The sequence below is a fragment of the Canis lupus genome, chromosome 15 (assembly GCF_011100685.1).
Source record: "Canis lupus familiaris isolate Mischka breed German Shepherd chromosome 15, alternate assembly UU_Cfam_GSD_1.0, whole genome shotgun sequence".
Classification (NCBI taxonomy): domain Eukaryota; kingdom Metazoa; phylum Chordata; class Mammalia; order Carnivora; family Canidae; genus Canis; species Canis lupus.
This window is the reverse complement of record NC_049236.1, coordinates 14,143,770-14,158,542: the sequence shown is the minus strand read 5'-3', so window position 1 is coordinate 14,158,542 and position 14,773 is coordinate 14,143,770. Positions and strand designations below refer to the sequence as shown.

The following is a 14,773-nucleotide window of genomic DNA, read 5'->3' as shown; positions in this document are numbered from 1 at the left end:
CTATCCTGAGCTCCCAGTTCTCTTAAGTTCTTCTTCCTCCCGGGCCTCAAGGATCACCCCCTTTCTGGGTGACCCACACATGGTGTTGTGAGAACTACAGCTTTTTTCCTCACAACTCGGAGCCCTCATTGAACTGATTTAGAAAGGCAGGCACCCAGTACTTTTCTCTTTCATACTTCTATTCTGGCTGGCAGAGGCAGGATGCAAAGGCAGGAGTGGGCACTAGCTGGTTCTGTGTTTACTGCAGGGCTCTGAGGTATTGGTGAGGTCAGGTGGTAGGGGAGAGGTAAGACTTGGGGGGATCTCTGGGTGGCTCAATGGTTTAGCACCTGCCTTTGGCCTGGGGCATAATCCTGGAGTCTTGGGATCGAGTCCCACATCAGGCTCCCTGCATGGAGCCTGCTTCTCCCTCTGCCTGTGTCTCTGCCTGTGTCTCTGCCTCTCTCTCTCTCTGTCTCTCATGAATAAATAAATAAAATCTTGAAAAAAAAAAAAAAAAAGACTTGGAAGATCATTAAACCCATTCTTTTCCTTTCAGGCTGCCACAGAGCCCAAATTTCCTGCCACCCAACTGGCTCTGCAGAATTTTGACATGACCTACAGTGTGCAATTTGGTGATCTTTGGCCATCCATCCGGGTCAGTCTCCTTTCAGAGCAGAAGTATGGTGCGCTGGTTAATAACTTTGCTGCCTGGGATCATGTGAGTGGGGAGCTGGAGCAGCTGAATGCCAGGGACTTTGTGAGTGAAGCCATCTCCCACGGGGAACCAGAGCCAGAGAGTGGCCAAACTACAACTCCACCTCAAGCTTCTGGGGCCTACAGCCCGAACCTTCGATGCTTCACTTTTGCCAGAGGGGATGTCAGTCGGTTCCCTCCTGCCAGGTAGGATCTGGAGCCATGGCTGGGGTTGTCCTGGGTGTCTTCTGGAAGTAGACGGAAAAAATATTTATCGAGTGCTTATATATGCTAGGTGTTTTTCTGAGTGTTGTGTGTGCATTATCTCCTTTGTTCTGTCAACAGCCTTCTGAGGTAGGTAATATTATTGTTCCTCTTTTATATTTGAGGAGACAGGTGCAGAGAAGTTAAGGTACGTTCTTGCTTTAGGTCCCTGAGATACCAAGTGGTACAGCTAGTGTTTAGACCTGCAGCATTTTGACTCCAGAACCTGCGCTTTGAACCTGTTCTGCTCTGATGCCCCCTATGGAAGACAGCGTCTCTGACTTGAGCACTTATTATACCCTCTACAGTTAAAATGTGTATTATTTACAACTGCTTTCTCATTTTGCCCTCATAGCCACCCATCCAGATGAGTAGGACAAATAAACTCACAGTAGCAAAGAATGAGTGAGACTTACCTGGGACACATAGTACCAGAGGGGTTGTTGGTGAGGGGACTTCTGGTCTTCTCAGCCAGTGCTCAGGTGTATATGAAGTTGAAGCCCTCATGGAACTTACAGTCTAGTGAGAAACTATTTATATATAGTGAGAAACTATTCTATTAAGAAACTATAATTGTGGGATCCCTGGGTGGCGCAGCGGTTTAGCGCCTGCCTTTGGCCCAGGGCGCGATCCTGGAGACCCAGGATCGAATTCCACATCGGGCTCCCGGTGCATGGAGCCTGCTTCTCCCTCTGCCTATGTCTCTGCCTCTCTCTCTCTCTCTCTCTCTCTCTCTCTGTGACTATCATAAATAAATAAAAATTAAAAAAAAAAAGAAACTATAATTGTGATAAGTGCTACAAAGGAAAAGTACAAGATACTATGAAGTTTTATAATTAGGAGATCTAACCCAGTCTTTTCTGAGGAAATGAAGTTTAAGTGAAGACCTGAAAATGAATAAGAATTAAAGCTTGGAAAATGAATAGGAATTAAATGGGGATGGGGATGGGGGTGAGAGGCTATAGAAGGTGGCAGAGCCAGATTTTGAAGGTCTTCTAGGACATATGGGATTTTAGACTTTTTCTCTAAAAGGAAGAGGGAGCCATGAAAAGTTTTAAGGAAGGGAGTGACATGACCAGTTTTGAATTTTCAAAATTCAGGCTGCTGTGTGGAAAGCAGATTGGAGAGAGGCAAGACTATATATAGTTCTAGCTACTGGTTTGAAGGAAGGCTGCATGCTTAGGAAAACTAGGAGGCAAAGCTGGAGAGTATGTGGAGGGGCCACATTTGGGAATCTTGAATGCCAGGAACTTACAGCTTTGGGAGAAGGTTTTTCCTGATGGCCCAGGGTTGCTTATAAATGGCTGTACTTGCCAGGGTTGGATGGCTTCAGACCATGCACCCTTTAGCCATATTGTTGTAAACTGCTAAGATGTGTTCTAGAGAACTACTGGGAAGGGTTACGGAGTAGGGGAAAGGCAATAACACACAGTGGTTATAAGCACCGCCTTCGGAGTCAAGAAAACCTAGATTTGGATTTTGCCTTCATGACTTATTGGACACATAGCTTTGGATAACTGACTCTTGGTTTCCTTATCTGGAAACTCATCTGGAACATAATGGCACTGATACTATAGCTTGTGTGCCAACTACTGTACAAGTGCTTGGCTTCTATTAATTTATTTTTTTAATATTAATTTCTTTAATCTTCAAAATAATCCTGTCTGGTAGCCACCCTTATTACAGATGAGGATGCTGATGCACAGAGAAGTCAAGTAATTTGCCGAAGGCACACAACTGTTTAGCAGTTTGGCTGGATTTGAGATCCGGACAGTTTCTCTCTGGAATCTGGGTTCTCCTGCCTCACAGGGTTATGGTGAGGTCTAAATGAAGTGATGGGGTAGCCCTGGTGGCCCAGCAGCTTAGCACTGCCTTTGGTCCAGAGCGTGATCCTGGAGACCCCGGATCGAGTCCCACATCAGGCTCCCTGCAGGGAGCCTGCTCCTCCCTCTGCCTGTGTCTCTACCTCTCTCTCTCTCTCTGTGTGTCTTTCATGAATAAATAAATAAAATCTTAAAAAATAAATAAATAAATGAAGTGATGTATCTGAGACACTAGTACAACACCTCCAATATAGGGCTCACAGTCTCCCTTACTGGCGGTGTTCTACTCATCAAAGTTATGCTTCAGGAAGATCATGTTAGTAAATGCGGGTGAGAGGGAGATAGATTGGGGCAGGGCTGGAGACCAGTTTGGAGGCACTGATTTTAGGCAGAACAGTGGACACAGCACCATGTGGTTTCCTAAGTTGCCTGAGGTGCTTGGCTTCTACGCAGAGAGGTTTGAGTTTCCTTCTTGTCTTGATAGGTTCCCTATAAATCGGGAATCCTAATCTCTCAGGAGGTCAAGGATATATTTAGGGAGTCCAGGAATCTCCTGAAATTGTCTGAAAAATTGTCCCTTTTTAAAAAAAAATTTTTTTAAAAATTTATTCACGAGAGACACAGAGAGAGGCAGAGACACACACAGGCAGAGGGAGAAGCAGGCTCCATGCAGGGAGTCTGACGTGGGACTCGATCCCGGGACTCCAGAATCACGTCCTGGGCCGAAGGCAGGCGCTAAACCGCTGAGCCACCCAGGGATTCCCCCCCCCCCCTTTTTTTTGAAAGAAGGACTATAGCTTTTAGCAGATTCTGTCTGTGACCCAAAAAAAGGTTGAACGATGCTTCCAAAAGGAAGGAACTGATGAGAATGGGTTTTCTAGACCCGTGCTGGTGTGATAGGAATTCTGTGCTTTTCTCAGACTTCTTGTCATTCTCCTCTGTGAGGCATGAGGCACACAGTTTCAGGGATAATCCTAGTGTGATTCGACTTTGAAAATATCCCACCATAGTCTGAGCCTATTTGTGAAGGTGTCACCACCTCAAGCCTGGGGACTGTAGCTCTTGTAGCAGACCCTCCAGGGTACTATGTCTCCTGTCTTGTCACATTTTTCTCCTAGAGCCTTCCCATCAGAGCAGCAAGGATCAGGCTTCTGTCTCCTTGAGTCTGTCCACAGTGGCTGAGCTGTGTCTCGGGGGCAGGAAATGGCTTATGACAACTGGCCTGGGAGTGAAGAGTCCTTCTGTGCCCATTAGGTTGTTGTCCATCATCCCTCTCTCTCTATTCACATGGCTCCTGTCTTCCTGCCTTGGACTCATCACAGCCTTCTCACTGGTGTTGATTTCTAATTTGTTCTTTCTGGCCCACCTAGCTTTCTAAAATTCTATTTAGGTGATCATGTTACTTTCTTCACAAACTTGGGTAGCTGCCTGCAGGTTACAGTCCAAACTCCCTAGCATAGGGTTTAAGACTTTTTAGAATCCAGCCTCTATGTGCTTTTCAACCTCAGTCTCATCCACTTTGTATTTCTATGACACAAGATTTCTCATTGTTTCTGAAAGGAGCTATGAGTTTGCCTGCTTCCATGCTTTTGCTTTGTTCTTTTTTCTTCTCTTGGGGTGCTCCCGTTTCTTTCTCCCCTCCTCCCTTCTTCCCTTCCTTCCCTTCCTTTACCTAATGAGGGCCTATTTCTTCAGCAGGCTGACTCAGGTAACTGTGAGAGGCACAACAGATGGCATTCTTCTCTAAGGCAACAAAGCATTTTGTATCTTAATACGTACTCCAGTAAGACCAAGTTCCTCCAGTATGCCAGGTGGTGTTTCGGGTGCTGGGGTTATTACAGTGAATGAACAAAGTCTCTGCCTTCATTCTAAAGGGAGAGGAGGAGAAGGAAAGTATACACACACACACACACACACACACACCCCTGTACATATAAAGTGAATAATAAGTGCTTTTGTAATTTTTTAATTAAGTAATTAATTTTTTGAACAATAAGTGCTTTAAAGAAAAATAATGTAACATAGAGAGCTAGGAGGTGATGGGAGTAAGGGGTGCTAATTTTCAGATAAAGTAGTCAGGGAATGCCAGTATCTCTCTGGTGAGATAACTTTTATGGAGAGAACTTTGAGGAGAGACTGAAAGAAGTGAGGAATCAAGTCAGGACTATTTGGAGGAGGAGTTTTATTTTTTTAATTTTTATTTTTTAAAAGATTTTATTTATTCATGAGAGACACAAAGAGTCAGAGACATAGGCAGAGGGAGAAGCAGGCTCCATAAAGGGAGCCCGATGTGGGACTCCAGCCCAGGACTCCAGGATCATGCCCTGGGGCAAAGGCAGACGCTGTACCACTAAGCCACCCAGGCGTCCCAGGGAAGGAGTTTTATAGCTAGAAAGTAGAGCAGCTACAAAAGCCTCAGACTGGAACGTGCCTGGCTTAATTAAGGAAGGGCAATTAAGAAATGGATTGCTTGGCTGAATAAGAGTGAATTAATCTGTGAGCTGTTTTGTTTTCCTTAAAGATTTTAAGTGATCTGTGCACCCAACATGGGGCTCAAAGTCACAATCTCAGGGCACCTGGGTGGCTCAGTCAGTTGGGCCTCTGGCTCTTGGTTTTGGCTTGGATCATGATCTCGGGGTCCTGGGACTGCATGCCACATCTGGCCCTGCACTCAGTGCAGAGTCTGCTTGTCCCTTTCCATCCCCCTCTGCTGCTCCCTTTCTTTCCTTTTTTTTTTTTTTTTTTAAGATTTTATTTATTCATGAGAGACACAGAGAGAGAGAGACAGAGACACAGGCAGAGGGAGAAGCAGGCTCCATGCAGGGAGCCCGACGTGGGACTCCATCCTGGGTCTCCAGGATCACACCCTGGGCTGAAGGCAGAGCTAAACTGCTGAGCCACCCGGGCTGCCCCTCCCTCTCTTTCCTAATGCCTGCACTGTCTCTCCCTTTCTTTCTTTTTCTTTTTTTTTTTTTTTTTTGTCTCTCTCTTTCTAATAAATATATAAAATCCTTAACAAAACAAAACAGCAACACCCCCCCACACACACACACACAACCCTGATATCAAGAGTTGTATGCTCCACTGACTAAGCCAGCCAGGCACCCCTCGATCTGTGTTTTAAATGGGTTACTCTGGCTGCTGTATGAGTGAGTGAGTGGTTCTGAGAAATGAGTTTTTGCTGAGTAGACTCAGTAGTCCCCGAGAGCATGAGTTTAGTGGCCTTGACTTCCAGTGGGTCTCCTGACTTGGAATTTGACTTCAAGGTGGTCTCGTCTCTTCTAGGCTTGGCAGCCTGGGTGTCATGGACTACTACCTGATGGATGCTGCTTCCTTGCTGCCTGTCCTAGCCCTTGGTCTGCAGCCTGGTGACACTGTGCTTGACTTATGTGCAGCCCCTGGGGGAAAGACACTAGCACTGCTTCAGACTGGCTGTTGCCGTAAGTCAGAGGGTTGGTGTCTTGGGCAGGGAGGGCCCCCTACCTCACCCAGTCAGGGACTTGCCAAGTAGGATGGGCTCTCTGGTCCTAAGGTCAGAGGCGGGGTATAGTGCCTGCTTGCTAAGGTGGTGGATTTTTGTTTGCAGTTTTCTCCTCTCTTCCTCTGTCAATTGGCCAAGAAAGATTGCTGAGCAGAGCAAGGTCTCTGAAGGCAGATTAAACCAGGGCCCTGATCAATCTACACATGACACTTTCACTCCTCTACCCCTGTTTTCTTTTGTCTCTAAGATTAAGTTCATTTCCTTAGTCTGCCAACTAAAGCAATAAGATCTGGCTGCAGCCACCCTTTAAAGCTTTGTTATTCTTCCCCAGACTTTGTGTGCTTCAGCCACATTCTGCTACTCTCTGTTGTTTGAATAAGCCTCCATTTTTTGCTCATGTTCCATTTTCTCTCTAGAATACCCGCCACCTTATCTATCCCAGCTGGCCTGTCTGAAGCCTTCAGCCTTCAAGCCTCAGCTCAAGGGTGCCACCTCCTGGAAGTCTTCCCTTATGACTTTTGCTAGCCGGTTGCAAAGTGATGCCTTAGTCTCCTACACTCCCATGCCGCGGGCGTCACTCTTGCAACTGTTAGCACATTAGCCTGTGTCAGAGCTTTACGGTGTATGCATCTTCTCCTGCTCTAAGCATGAATTCCTTAGGGACAGGCACAAGTCTTGTTCATCTCAGTAGTGCAGCCACCAGCCAGGGCCATGTGCGCCATGATGTTCACTTCAGCTATCTACTTGCTGACATCCTGCCTTAAAATGGGCACCTTTCGTTCCACAGGGACCTGAGAAATATCCAGAGGGGGGCTATGGGTTTTCCACTCACCTTGGAACTCAGCCAGGCTTCTCTTGCCTTATGCCTTAGACTTTTTGATGGGCTGGGCCCCTTGTCTTCCAGGTCTCATCAGCCAATTACTTGCACAGTTTGAGTTAGCTTCCAGCCTCACGGTAGGCCCTGTGGGTGATTGCATGGTACCATGTTTGTCTTCCCTTCTGGTAGTGCAGAGGCAGAGGAGAAAAAGTGTTAGTATGGTTTAAGGAGTCCAGTGTAGGAGCCCAGCTTCTGTGCTGGACTGATCTGACCCAGTGCTATGGGAATCCATCAGAAAGAGGTTAAGTGAGGTAGGGTTACCTAGAAGAGGAGGATCTGGACTCTAAGAGGCAGAAGAAGGGCCAATGAGAAGTAATCGAGAGTTGCTCTTGTAAGTTGTATTAAGTTACCAGCACCTTGCCCCCATGCCAGCTCCTCACCAAGAGAGTCCTCGTGTTTTATGGAGGGGGAAATTGACTCTGAAGAGATTTAAGAATTTAACTTTTACCTGAGTTGGAGATAGAGCCAGAACCAGAACCCAGCTTTTCTGTTCTCCATTCACATCCTTTTACAAATTCCTCCTGAGCAAAGAATCCAATTTTTACTTCTTTGAGTTCCCTCAAAAATTGGGACTCTAGGTCTGTGTAGAAACACTAAACTGGTGCATGGTGGATTGCTCCCATCGGATAAGGGATAAGGTGTGCCCTCTAGTTCTTCACCATTGTTCTGCCTCTCCCTTTCACTCTTTCACTTCTTGACTCTGAGACCAGGTATCAGTCACCATTTATCATCAAACTTGCAGTAAGGTTTTTCTTATGGTAGAGTCAAGAGCAAAGCAAGCTTTTTTTTTTTTTTTTTTAAAGATTTTATTGATTTATTTGAGAGACAGCATGAGCACATGAGCCGGGGGAGAAGGACAGAGGGAGAGAGAACAGCAGATTCCCTCCTGAGCAGGGAATCTGACGTGGAACTCAATCCCAGGACCCTAGGATCTCGACCTGAGTCGAAGGTAGATGCTTAACCAGCTGAGCCATCGAGGCGCCCCAAAGTGACCAATTTCTTGAATTTGTGTCTGTCACAAAAAGGAAAGTAGAAGATAGATGGATTAGGTTTGGTAATATTCAATAGAAAATCAATGAACTGGCTTAAAGAAGAAAATTTTAGGGATCCCTGGGTGGCGCAGCGGTTTGGCGCCTACCTTTGGCCCAGGGCACGATCTGGAGACCCAGGATCGAATCCCACGTCGGGCTCCCGGTGCATGGAGTCTGCTTCTCCCTCTGCCTGTGTCTCTGCCTCTCTCTCTCTCTCTCTCTCTCTGTGTGACTATCATAAATAAATAAACATTTAAAATATTTAAAAAAAAAAGTTTATTTCTCTCTTACATAAGGTGGTGCTAAACCGCTGAGCCACCGGGGCTGCTCACAATGTTAAAATTTCTATTCCTGGGGATCCCTGAATGGCTCAGCGGTTTGGCACCTGCCTTTGGCCCAGGGCGTGATCCTGGAGTACCAGGATCGAGTCCCGCGTCAGGCTCCTGGCATGGAGCCTGCTTCTCCCTCTGCCTGTGTCTCTGCCTCTCTCTCTCTCTATGTCTATCATGAATAAATAAATAAAATCTTTAAAAAAAAATTTCTATTCCTACAGGCAATCTCGCTGCCAATGATCTGTCCACTTCTCGAACAGGCAGACTACAGAGGGTCCTTCGCAGCTATGTGCCTCAAGATATCAGGGATAGAAATCGGGTTCGAGTCACCTCATGGGATGGCAGGAAGTGGGGAGAACTGGAGGGAGACACCTATGACCGGGTAAGTGATTCCTGACATCCGGCTAGCCAAATCTGGCCTTCCCATCCCAGCACCAGGCCCTGAGAATTCTCATGGGATCCAGACCTCCATGTTTGAGGATGTACGGTCATTTCTGGACCTGGCCCATGCTCTGTGGGTGATTGGGAGAACAGAGTCTGCACATCTGCACAATCATTGGTGTTATCTTCATTAAAGACAGTTAGCAGGAAAGAGTTTGAACCTGAGTGGGAAAGGAGTTATTAGACTTATTTTATTTCTCAACTTCTTTGGTTGGTGAGAAGCCCTCATTAAAATAAGTATGAATAACCTAATTTATTTTTGAATATTAATACAGCACATGGTGTAAAATTCAGAAGGTGCTTCCCTTTTACTTCTGTCTCTCAGCTATCTTTCCTCTCCCCACAGATGATCATTGCTTGTTTTCATCTGTATCCTTTAAGAAGTATTATTTGTGGATATACAAATACAAATGTGCATGTGTGTTGTTGGGTTTTGTTTGTTTTAGAGAAAGTGTGTGCACACATGCATGTGTGTGAGCAGAGCATGGGGCAGGGATAGAGTCTCAAGCAGGCTCCACACTCAGTACAAGCTTGATTCACACTCAGTACAAGCTTGATGTAGGGCTCAATCTCATGACCCTGAGATCATGACCTGAGCTGAAATCAAGAGTCCAATGCCCAACTGACTGAGCCCACATAGGTGTTCCAGTGTGTGTGTATTTTTGAATAAAGGAATGGTGGTGTATTATTCTCACTATTTGAACTTTGTAGTTTTTTCATTTAATAATATACCCTGAGGTTCAGTCCTTTTTACTTTTATGCTTTTTAAGTATCTTTGCTGGATAACAGTTTATATGGATGTAAGATTTTGACAGAGGGTACTAAATCACTCTCTGGGGGGGTTACATTGGTTTTGTTTCTACTGGTAATGTGTAAGAGTACTGTGTTCTCATATCCTGCCACCACTAGTATTATTAAACTTTTTGGGTTTTGCCAAACTGATAGCATCTAATTTACATTCTCTTATTATGAATGATGTTGAAAGTCATTTCCTATTTTTAAGTTATTTGCATTTTCTTTTAATTGGCATATTCTAAAAGTATTTATTAAAACATATGCTTCTAAAAATATAAAAAATATATAGCTATTGTCTCTCTTGTCATCTGACTCGTTGATCTGACCTGTTCCGTTTTCACCATTCTGCCTCAACCACTCTAAGGCTTATAGAATCTTGGATAGGCTTAAGAGGCCTGCTTTTTGCCTGTGTAGGGATCCCGTATTCAGCTTTTTTGACATGGAGGCAGCAGAACAGAGTGGATAGAGCATGACCGTTCCTGTCCACCTAACCTGTTTCTGTACCCCAGGGTTGCCACTTACTGACTTCTGACAAGTTGCTTCATCTTGCTGAAATTTCAGCTTCTTCATTTGTAAAGTAGGAAATATTGCTACATAGGATTATCCAGACAATTCCTTGAGAGTATTTTAGGAAATACCTGACTATGAAGATTAGACACATAGCCATCATAGTAGTACTGGCCATGAATATTAGGCACATAGCCATCATCATGGTACCTGGCCTGTGAAGATAAGGCACAGAGCCATCATCATGGTACCTGGCCATGAAGATTAGACACATAGCCATCATCGTAGTACCTGGCCTATGAAGATTAGGCACATAGCCATCATCGTAGTACCTGACCATGAAGATTAGGCACATAGGATAGTACCTGGCCATGTACCTGGCCATAAAGATTAGACACATAGCCATCATCATTACTCAACTTGTGCTTGCATGCTTTCATTATCATTATTAATTTACTTGGAGTTTCTGCTTAACTAAAATTCATAGATCTCTTCCACAGATGATCTTTTTTTGAAACATAAATATAGGGCAGCCCTGGTGGCTCAGAGGTTTAGCGCCACCTTTGGCCCAGGGTGTGATCCTGGAGACCTGGGATTGAGACCCATGTTGGGCTCCCTGCATGGAGCCTGCTTCTCCCTCTACCTGTGTCTCTGCCTTTCCCTCTCTCTCTCTCTCTGTTTGTCATGAATAAATAAATAAAACCTTAAAAAAAAAAAGAAACATAAATATAGGACTTTTGTTGTTGTTGTTTTAAAGCTTTTATTTATTCACAAGAGACACAGAAAGAGGTAGCACCTGGGCTGAAGGCGGTGCTAAACCGCTGCGCCACCGGGGCTGCCCTTTTTTGTTGTTTTAATTTTTGTTTTTGTTTCTTGTGCCTAGCACAGAATATATAGGCTCTTAGTGGAGATGCATGAGTGATTTTATATTTCTCACTTTAAAATTTTTCCATATTGGATATGATGTTTCAGCATAAAATAATTTTGAATCCTGATCCTGTTATTCAGTATATTAGCTACCTTCTGGGCATTGTATCATCTGTAAATTGGATGTTTCATTCAAGTACCTAAAGACGGAGCCAAAGACAGAACCCTAAAGGATGAAAGACTTTTTCTAGGAGCACTTTGTTGGCTCAGTTGGTAGAGCATGCAACTCTTGATCTCAGCATTATAGGTTCGAGCCCCATGTTGGGTGTAGTGATTACTTAAAAATAAAAATCTTTTAAAAAAAAGACTTCTTTCTAGGTCAATATTAGTTATTTAATTATAGTTATTTGGGCATTGGCTTTGGTTTTTTGACCAGCCACAAGTATACCTAAATATACTGTGTTACCACTCATTATTTCACAGTTATCTGTGAAATAACCGGGTTAAAATGAGAAGCTTTGTTAGGTTCTCTGCATCTGAAGGATGGGCAGAGGGAGCACTGCGTGAAACCTCTCGGGGCAAGGGTATAAGGAAGACAGCCTGTAAGGAGCTCTGATACTGTATACCCTTCAACACTTCTGGCAGGTGCTGGTGGATGTGCCCTGTACCACAGACCGCCATTCTCTTCGTGAGGAGGAGAACAACATCTTTCAGCGGTCGAGGAAGAAGGAACGGCAGATGTTGCCTATGCTTCAGGTGCAGCTGCTCGCGTGAGTAACAGATTTACAAAAACTCAGGCCCCGGTGCCACAGGGCTCCGGGGGGCCGGTCACCTGGGGGATTGGAAGCTCTTGCCACAACCATCACTCACGGAAGGGTCTTCTGGCTGAGGAACAACCTAGAGGAGACAGACGTGATAGGAGGGTCCTCTGGAGTGTGAAAGCCCTACGTGGTAGGACACACAGAGCACGGTGGGCCGCACAGATTCATTACATTACCTTACCTCCTTGCTCGTCCCAGTTCCAGTGAGTAGCACAAGTTTGAGAGCTTGAAAAAAGTTACTGAAGTCAAGGCTCTGTAGGGCTGGTAAAGACTCGATGCACAGCTAATGTCAGAATTTGGACCATAACCAGAGTCAGAGTTCAGGGGATTGCTTCCGGAGGAGGGCCTGTGGAGTAGGGCCAGGTTGTTCCCTGCTTTGAGAATGACTTTCCAGGGGCATCTTTGTGGAAGGGGCTTCAGAGGCTAACACAGCTGCCCATCCCATAGTAGACTCCACTCACCATGCTTCCAGCTCCTTCCATTGTCCTCCTGCTTCTGGGAACTCAGTAGTCACCTGTTTTTCTCTTTCTGGTTTCAGGGCTGGACTTCTCGCCACCAAACCAGGAGGCCACATTGTCTATTCCACTTGTTCACTGTCACACTTACAGAACGAGTATGTGGTGCAAGGCACCATAGAGTTCCTGGCCAATCAATACAGCATCAAGGTTCAGGTGGAAGACCTGACTCACTTCCGAAAGCTTTTCATGGACACATTTTCTTTCTTCCCATCCTGCCAGGTTGGGGAGCTGGTAATTCCAAACCTCTTGGCCAATTTTGGGCCCATGTACTTTTGCAAAATGTGTAGGCTGACCTAGCATCACACTATTCCCGAAGTCCTGGTGTGGGGAGGTGAAGGGTATACTCCCATGGCGGCACCAGAAACTGAGACCAGTGGCAAAGCTGCACCCTGGGTCCTATCTCCATCCTGTTTGTCTTTCTAGAGAGAGTTTCCATCATTAGAAAATAGGAGTTTTTCCATCCTGCTGTCCAGTTGTGGAGCATCAGCAGGTTTCTAACTCACTTATTATACCCTCTCCTCCCATTTCTAGGCCTGTGCTAAAGGTTCCTGCCCCATTAGGGGCTTAGGAGGAGGAGCCAGTGACGAGGCCCATGCTTTAAGCTGTAAACTTGGGAAGAAGCATTTAGCCAATAAAACTGTTGAAGCTCCACACAATGGGGCTGTAGTTGGGGCCTCACGTTGGTCCAAGTACTGTTAGTTCCATTTGTACCAGCTGCTGTTACTGTGCTCTAGCTCCTAGGGCCCCGAAGCCCAGGAACTCGGCCTGGTTACAGACCTCTGGTTACAGAGCACCTCTCACACTTGGAGTTCTGTGTGATCAGTCCTCAGCAACCAACACGCCCAAGCGAGCCTCCGTAGTTTCTTCAGGTGGCCCATGATCTAATTTAAGGAACAAGCAACTAAAAATGTTAAGCCAATCATGATAATCTGCTTACTTGCATGGAGAAAGCTCTCCCGAGCTGCATCATTGCAGCCACCTCCTGCTGTCCACAGCACTGCTGCCCCGTGTGGCTGAGAAAGCTGCTGCCACCACAGGGCTATGATCCTCTTCTGTGTGTTTCTGTCATTCTTCATTCATCTAGCAAGTATTCCTTGAGCTCCTGTAGGACAGGTAGCCAGGGAGCTGTTGGAGGTGTAGTAGCAGCTGGGAGATGAGACTCATCTGTCTTTATGGCAGCTCTCCTCCTTTTGCTGAGCACCTAGGCATCTCCTGATGCCTTTTTCTGTTATGTTATGCTTTTTTTGCTTTGTTTTTCTTGTTCCTGATCTGTGGCTGAGCTCCAGTTGTTTGGCCCACGACCAAATCCCTGAGAGCTATTCCCCAGTATCACAAGGGCTCACCTTCCAGAGGATGTGAAGTTTGGGGCAATATTATATCATTGCTGACTGTGTGCTCATTATGTTGTTTTTGTAACTTGAACATAAAAAGGTAATCCCTTAATGGCAGGGATATTAAAAATTGCTCGTGGTCACTTGCAAAATACTGCTTTTTTTAATTAAAAAATTTTTTTTTCTGAAAAACTGATCCTTGTGTAGAAAAGGGAGCATAATTCTAGAACATTTGTGTTCTTGGTTCTCCCCACTTTCTTTATCCCTCCTCTTCCTCTTTCTGTCACTCATTTTGCTCTTTATACCTTTCCTGCCAATTCTTGTTTTGGTATTAGAGGTGTCAGCTGAGAAGGATTTTGGATAAGGTTAAGCCTTCTCTTTTCTTGGGATTTGCATTATAACTGAGGGCCGTAGAAGATCTTTCATACTCAAAATCAAGTGAAGCTAGGAAGAGGGAGCTCTAGGGAGTAGAACTTTAATTAGCTTCTGTGTGTGATATGTGGTGCCTGCCTGCTGTTTGCTCTTAGTATTGGCTGAGACTGGGAGGCCTCAGGTGCCTGGGTTTCTGCCCTTGGCCTCCTGGGTATCCAGCCTGGTGCTAACTGAATGCTAAGCAATGCTAATTCAGGAAGAGATTGGGTCTCCTGCCCCTGGGGTCCCAGTCTAACCTGGACAGACTGACCCAGCTTGGAAAAGCAAAGAATTACTTTGGAAAGAAGTTTGAATATCTCCTGTAATTGAACATTTACTTACCCTACAGCCCAGTTATTCCAATATTAGGAGTAAATCCAAGAGAAACTCCTCCATATACACTGGAAGATTTGTACAAGAATGTTCATAGCAATTCCAAAAGGAAATGCAAATACCCATGAGCAGTGGAGTGGACAAATAAACTGGAATATTCACACAATGGAATATTATATGGCTGTCGAATGAAGCACAGTGTTACATAATGATATGGATGAATCTTTATAATTAAATATTAAATAAAAAAAAGTTCAATCCCAAAA

The 14,773-nt window shown here is 45.1% G+C and overlaps 1 protein-coding gene and 1 long non-coding RNA gene across 4 annotated transcripts in view; one reads left to right on the top strand and one right to left on the bottom strand.

Moving 5' to 3' along the window:
- The window catches only part of NSUN4 (NOP2/Sun RNA methyltransferase 4), an 18,543-nt gene extending 3,770 nt beyond the window's left edge, over positions 1-14,773 (top strand). For all 3 annotated transcript variants that reach the window (XM_038558172.1, XM_038558174.1, XM_038558173.1), the window contains exons 2-6: positions 539-882; positions 6,048-6,202; positions 8,705-8,865; positions 11,739-11,863; positions 12,453-14,773. In XM_038558172.1, the coding sequence (XP_038414100.1) occupies positions 539-882; positions 6,048-6,202; positions 8,705-8,865; positions 11,739-11,863; positions 12,453-12,729 (1,062 nt within the window). In that variant the 3' untranslated portion in view covers positions 12,730-14,773. The remainder of the gene's footprint in view (positions 1-538; positions 883-6,047; positions 6,203-8,704; positions 8,866-11,738; positions 11,864-12,452) is intronic.
- LOC102152839 lies at positions 416-7,576 on the bottom strand. The gene is made up of 3 exons (XR_005370276.1): positions 7,076-7,576; positions 1,356-1,469; positions 416-923 (listed from the first exon to the last, which is right to left on the bottom strand). It is a non-coding gene; the product is annotated as an uncharacterized LOC102152839 (long non-coding RNA).